At 37.7% G+C, this 6253-nt stretch overlaps 1 protein-coding gene across 1 annotated transcript; it reads right to left on the bottom strand.

The window, feature by feature from the left end:
- Positions 1-204: 204 nt before the first annotated feature.
- Positions 205-5984, bottom strand: LOC140933872 (methionine-R-sulfoxide reductase B1-A-like). The gene is made up of 3 exons (XM_073383537.1): positions 5891-5984; positions 2915-3078; positions 205-1806 (listed from the first exon to the last, which is right to left on the bottom strand). Exons 1-3 carry the CDS (start codon positions 5940-5942, stop codon positions 1642-1644), a joined length of 381 nt encoding a protein of 126 aa, XP_073239638.1. The 5' UTR covers positions 5943-5984; the 3' UTR covers positions 205-1641.
- Positions 5985-6253: the final 269 nt, after the last annotated feature.

Below are 6253 nucleotides of genomic sequence, written 5' to 3'. Positions count from 1 at the left end.
GCAGGGCTAATATTTGGAGCAATTTGTAATGAATATTTCGGTCTTGGCTTGTTCCGCTTGGTAGTGGATTTGAAGAGCAAGATATCTGATAGAAATAATATGGCTTTTTATTTTTGCCTCAGGGATTTTCTTTCTGCAATATTTATGTATCACTCAGTAGTGACTAATAGTTATTCCAGCTCAAAACCAATATTACAACAGGAATCTTAATCAAGAGTTTATTAACATTTTGTTTGACGGTAAGTTTCCACATCTAGATACCCTATTTCTTATGGGGTTTCAAAACCAGACATTTCATATATTCAAACAGAACACAACATGGCTCTTTCCTTTGTTTCACTGAAAACTATTCTAAAAATTTTACAACTACCTTTTTTCAGAAGGCAAAAGTAATCTTCTGTTGACTTTGTGCAAGAAAGGCAATGCACCCTAACAGAAGAGCTAGATAAAGTGTTTTGTGTTGTTGCAGAAAACATCCTAGCAGCCGTGAAAAACGGAAGGTTGATGGCTGTGATGGTTCTCACGCTTCGGTATCTGGTCACCTCGCCACCAACGAAATCGCCACCAACAATAGAACTAAGCTTAGCATTGTTTTGAAACTTCATGAACGAAAATTTCTTAACCGTTACTTTATTTTCATATTCCAAAGAAATGACTAGTGGTTGTGAAACGTTTCTGCCAGCTTTTTACTATCTCAAATTCCAAAGTTAACATTCGCAGAACCTATACATGTATTGATTTGCTAAAGACTTTCGACGCAAAGATCGTCAATAAGGATCGACAGATTTGTATTTGAGTCGCCTTTAAATTCGAATAAGTTTGACGAAAAAGTAAAAGATCTTAGATAAGTAATCCTGGGTATTTAACTGTGTCAATTATTTCAGAGATATTCGTTAGTAGCGAGTCGACTTCTTGGTGGCGAGATGACCGTAAACCGACGCTTCACCCCTGTGGCAAACATGCCGTCGGTTTTGCCTCAGTTTTTCGTACGACAAGATTACCTTCAGACACAGTGGACACATGCATCCTTCTCTACTGAAGAATGTTGATTGTCAAGGGGGTGAGGTGAAGCCACACATTTTTAGTTCTTACCCTTTTGGAAAACTAGTTTGCACAGAGACAGGCATGAATTATAATATATTAAGCCTTGCCATCTTTGTTACTTGTAATCAGTAAATTTCCTCAAGACAGCTCTGTCCTGAAGTTAAATTTTTTTTTAACAGCTCCTTGGAAAGGTGGAGAAAATGTCTTCAAGCCCTTTGCTAGACCTAGTATAGACAAGTTTAGCAGTATTCATATTTTAATAGACAGAGATTTCTCCACCAATATTATTAACTATTCAGTGACAAAAATAAATCAGTCAAGCTTGTTGGATACCCCTCATGCTTTCAAGTACATTTTATGCGGTTTTAATGCTACTCTATACTTTTTCACACCGTGAAAAACAGAAAAGTCATATCCTTTGAAGTAGAACTTCCAAAATAGCCCATATAAATGTAGAAAAGACCCCCCTTCCCCATTCCCCTTCCACCTCAACCTTCTCTGGTCAGTAAGATAAAAACAATCTCCTGATTATCATAAATAATTAATATACAGGTTACTTCATTAAATTAACTTCAAGCAAACATGTAATCCAGCTACTTATTTTGCTCCATTCTGATCTGAGGTTGACTCACTGACTTTTTCATCCTTCCTTGGGATGAACTTTAGTGAGTCTGAGAATATTCAGAAACGTGAGGAAATACCATCTGGACCATCCCTTAAGAACTCGTGTCCCAAACCATTGCCACATTTTCCACACCGGACCTAGATGCAAACAAAGGCAAAAAGATATTGAAAGGTTTCTGGTCAAAGAGTAAACAAGCCAGAGAGTACGTATCAGGATGAAATGATACACAGTACATTGCTGTAAAATTCCGTTTCTTGCCATTCTAAAATATAAAACAATCTTGAAAATCATGAAAGTCATGAAATGAAAGATACGGTTATTATCCTGGGTTTTTTGGTAGAGCTGCAGAAAGTATTGAGTATTGAGTGAGGACTAAGGCAAGTTTCAAAAGAGCATGTACAACTGAAAGGTGGAAGATTAGGGTAATAAAGGGTAATTAGGGTAATAAATAAATAAATAAATAAAAATACTGTATCAATTGCGATATCCCCAATTAGAACCCAATGTACTACAGACAGAGCTTTAATGCCATTTGTAGATCTGCAGTACAAAACCAGCAAATTGCCGTAAAAATTGATCATCAAATCAGGTGAGCTAACTGTTGAAAAATCCAGCTAGCCATTAGGGCAGGTGTTCAACTCAAGGCCACTGGATTGCAAGTCAGGCACTCTAACTGCTCAGCAACCCTGACTTCTCCCATTACAAAGAAACAAACAATGACAACGACAAAAAATGTTGGACTGTGTTTGGTTATGTTTAGCTGGTTCAGTGTCTACAATAAAGATTCCACCAAAATTAATCATTGATTGACTGCTAAAGTCAATAGGGAGCTTAAGCAACTATGACGACGACCACAACGCCAACTTCATAAAAACAATATGTTTAATGATCAAAACAACAGCTCTGCACTTCCATCACGCTTTTTAGTACATTTCTTTGATGTCCATTGCACAACTACAACGTAAAACCTCCCAATTTGCGACAAATTTTCCTTCCTCTTTTTGAACCTGAATAAAATCCTTAAGAATTCAAATCCATGAAAAGTCGCCTGCTTTTGACATATTGAGTGGGTCCAAATAGACGAGATTAAGTTTAAAAGAGCACAAATTCATTTTTTACCAACGTTTTCACTGCCGTCGTCGTCATCCTTGCTTAAGGTCCCTAATTATGGTGTGTGTCAGAGCTTTTCAGTAGTTTTTATAACAAGCAGGTACACTGTATCATACTTTCAAATTATCAATGTACCTTCAAAGCTTTGGCTTTGCTGCTCTGTTGAGGCTCAGTTTCATTTTCTTTAGACACACTGTCATCATGGACTGTCTCTGTAAATGCAGGCCATGGTGTGTTATGCTTGTACTTTGCTTTAGCACTAAACAACTCGTGACCACACTTGGGACAGACATAAATTCCTGCAAAAATTAAAAGGCATGTACAAAGGTTACAACCAGTGCTCCTGGTTATGGGGGGAGGGGGAGCGGGGGGTAAACATAACACCATTTTTCTCATTCAAGACTGTCATTTAGTAAGACCATTTTTATGACTGAGTCAATTTCAAGTCACTAGCAGACAAGTAAGGGACATATTGTACATGTAATATATGCCTACAGAAGGATAGACTTTGGGGAGATGTGCTAAACATTACCGAATTGGAGGTATTAAAAACACAGCATTAACATTTCTCATTGCTGCAAAAAGTGGCTTAAGTTATCACAAAAATGTGCCAGTCTACCAAGAAAAGCTCCTTAGGAGCATCTAATCACACTGCTAAATGATGACATTCTCACTTCTTTCAAACACTGACTTGCCAAACATAACTATCACAAGCCAGATCGAAAATGCTTAAAGCCTTAAATCTCCCAGGTTTTTGGGAAATGTGTGGTTCCAGAAAATATCCATACCCCCCCCACGGATGGTTCTTCCGATTAGACCCCCCCACCCCCTCGGAATTTCCGTTCCAGAGGGGTCATGTATAACCCCCCCACCCCCCAGGAATTTCCTATTTTCCTTTTCATGGTCTTAATTTGCCATATTTAGAGATAATCGACCGTGTACCGCTTAAAATTAACTTTTCTCATCTTAAGACACATCTCTTTTATAATCTTTGACCTATTTGTAATCTTTTACAAGACAATATGTATTTCTTACGTAGGTAGAGCACACTTGATATACTATGAGCGGTCTCTCTTTTTTATTAGTCCTTCCAGCGAAACGCGCGAGGCAGAACAGAGATTAATAAGTTTATGTCATCTCAAGAAAACATTTAAAACATAACTTTAAATTTGAATTATTCATTGAAATAAAACTATGTGAACATTTTCAAATATTTTCAAAACGAATCTACCTACAGACAAAGTTAGACAAAGTTGATGTCTGGTACTGTAATTAAGTTTCACTATGTACACGTCTTGTCTAAGACAGTTTCATCTCAAATGCAACATTTACAGCATAACTTCAAAGTTAATTATTGACTTAACATTAAACTATGTGAAGAAATTCGAATTTCAAAACGGATCTACTAGAAAACTAACATACAACAAAGTTTATCGTTTGTTCGGCCTCGGGTCCTAAAGTCACCACAAAGTCGATCTCTCGATGTTTGTAATTAAGTTTAACTTTGAATGAATTACACTTGCAGTTGAACAAATCTCAGGAATTACAAAAAAACCTATTTGGGTTATAAAAGAACAAAATATGCAAACATTCATTTTGCGTCCCATATTTGCATCGATTCATGTTCAGAAATGAACATCAGTGAAACATGATCTATTTCGTTGCCTAGCACGTGATCGAAAGTCTTCTCCACAAAGAAGGAACAGATCATTATTATTTTCGGGCAAAAGTTGATTTGGCGAAAGGTCTGTTGGACAAACAGCTTGCCTTCAACGGTACTCTATTAGAAGTCAATAATAAAATACAGCAAAGGTCTCATTTGGGTCGTCACGCAACGCTTTGTCGCGACGAGCTCACTGAATGTCAACAGAAATTTGCATAAAGTTGTTTACACAAAACTCGAGAAATATATCGCCGAGTTAGACGACGTTTGTTCTCGATTAGCGTAAGTTTTTGTCAGACTATCTGCAGTCGAGTCCACAATCTAGATACATGTTCGACATAAAGAAATTATCATTAATCGATGCGCTAGAATTTATTCCCGGAGAAGTAACCTGTTGAGAATTGCGATCGATTTGCCCGAAAGACAATATTTATTTAAAGACTTCGTCAAAGTCAAAGGTTGGACGGACCGACCGTTAGCTGTTTAGAATCAACCGTTAGATAGTAAGAGCAATCCGTTAGAGCGTTAGAACAAATCCTTAGAGCGTGTGGACAAATCGTTAGAGCGGAGATGATAGCGAACTCCCAGCAAAGAAGACGATCGACGTTTGAGACAAACATCTTGAAGTTTTTTTTCTCGAAAGGGCATCTACTTCTAATTTTTGTTGTGCTACAAATCAAAATAATCCACATATACTTAAGTATGTCTCGTATGATCGATCGCGTCTTTTACAACCCTGTGGAAAATTATTCTCGTGGGCACCCCCTGTACCCCTCGGAAAATTCTACCCTTTAGCCCCCCCACCCCCTAGGAATTTCCATTAACCATCCGTGGGGGGGGTATGGATATTTTCTGGAACCACACAATAAACTATTAATACCCACTACAAGTTGTAAACATCTTCCCAACTTTCTTTGTGATGTCAGGCTTTTTAAATTCTCAAACATGGGTGTCCTGTGATCAAAAATTTTGATCACAGGACACCCATGTCATTATGACTCAGCACAACAGAGTGAGTGAGAAAAATCACTCTTTCTCGTAAAATGGACGATTACTCTTAACTTCTCTTTGGCTTATTTAGAGATTAAACTATGTGATATGAGATGTACTGTACACAAGATAAACGCAAATCGGGCTTTAAGAATAAGACACAAATCTAATGACATATCAATCGCGTAAAAACAAGCGGCGCTCGTTGTAAAGAGAAGTCTGCAAAACACCATGTGATCCCCACTTTCGACACATCGCGTTAGGAAAGGCTCTGCAGTCTATATCAGCCCTAATAAATATTAATTTAGTTTACCGGCTAGGAATCTTGAGCTCAGAAGAGAGAGAGAATTTTAGCTTATAAATTAAAAGCTGGTAAAATGTGAGGACCGTAGATATAAAACAGCACTCACTGTAAATTCTGATTATATAATAGCTTCTAGCAATGGCTTACGGTTTACCTGCTTCAAAATGATCTCTGTACTTTTCGCTGTTCCATGAGCAAAACGACATAATTGCTCAATAAATAAAATTAATATACTCTCTTGCTCGAAGCAACAGTGCCCAAGTCGTGCCTGAGAGGGCCTGAGGCAGACAATTTGAAACTTGCGCCCGCGATAAAATACGAGAGAGAAACGGGAAATAACGTCATATAACAAGTGGCCTGAAAAAGTGGCCTGCGATCATGCCCTCTGGTTTTCACCAGCAAAAGGGCTTTTAGTTTGACATGGAGTAAACTTATTTTACTCATAAAATATGTTTGTTGACTTTTTATGTAAGATTTAGCCAGGGCAAAAGCGAAGCTCTCGTTGTTATTTGTTAGC

Source organism: Porites lutea, chromosome 4 (genome assembly GCF_958299795.1).
Source record: "Porites lutea chromosome 4, jaPorLute2.1, whole genome shotgun sequence".
Classification (NCBI taxonomy): domain Eukaryota; kingdom Metazoa; phylum Cnidaria; class Anthozoa; order Scleractinia; family Poritidae; genus Porites; species Porites lutea.
The sequence above is the reverse complement of the archived record's forward strand: the minus strand, read 5'-3'. Positions and strand labels throughout refer to the sequence as shown.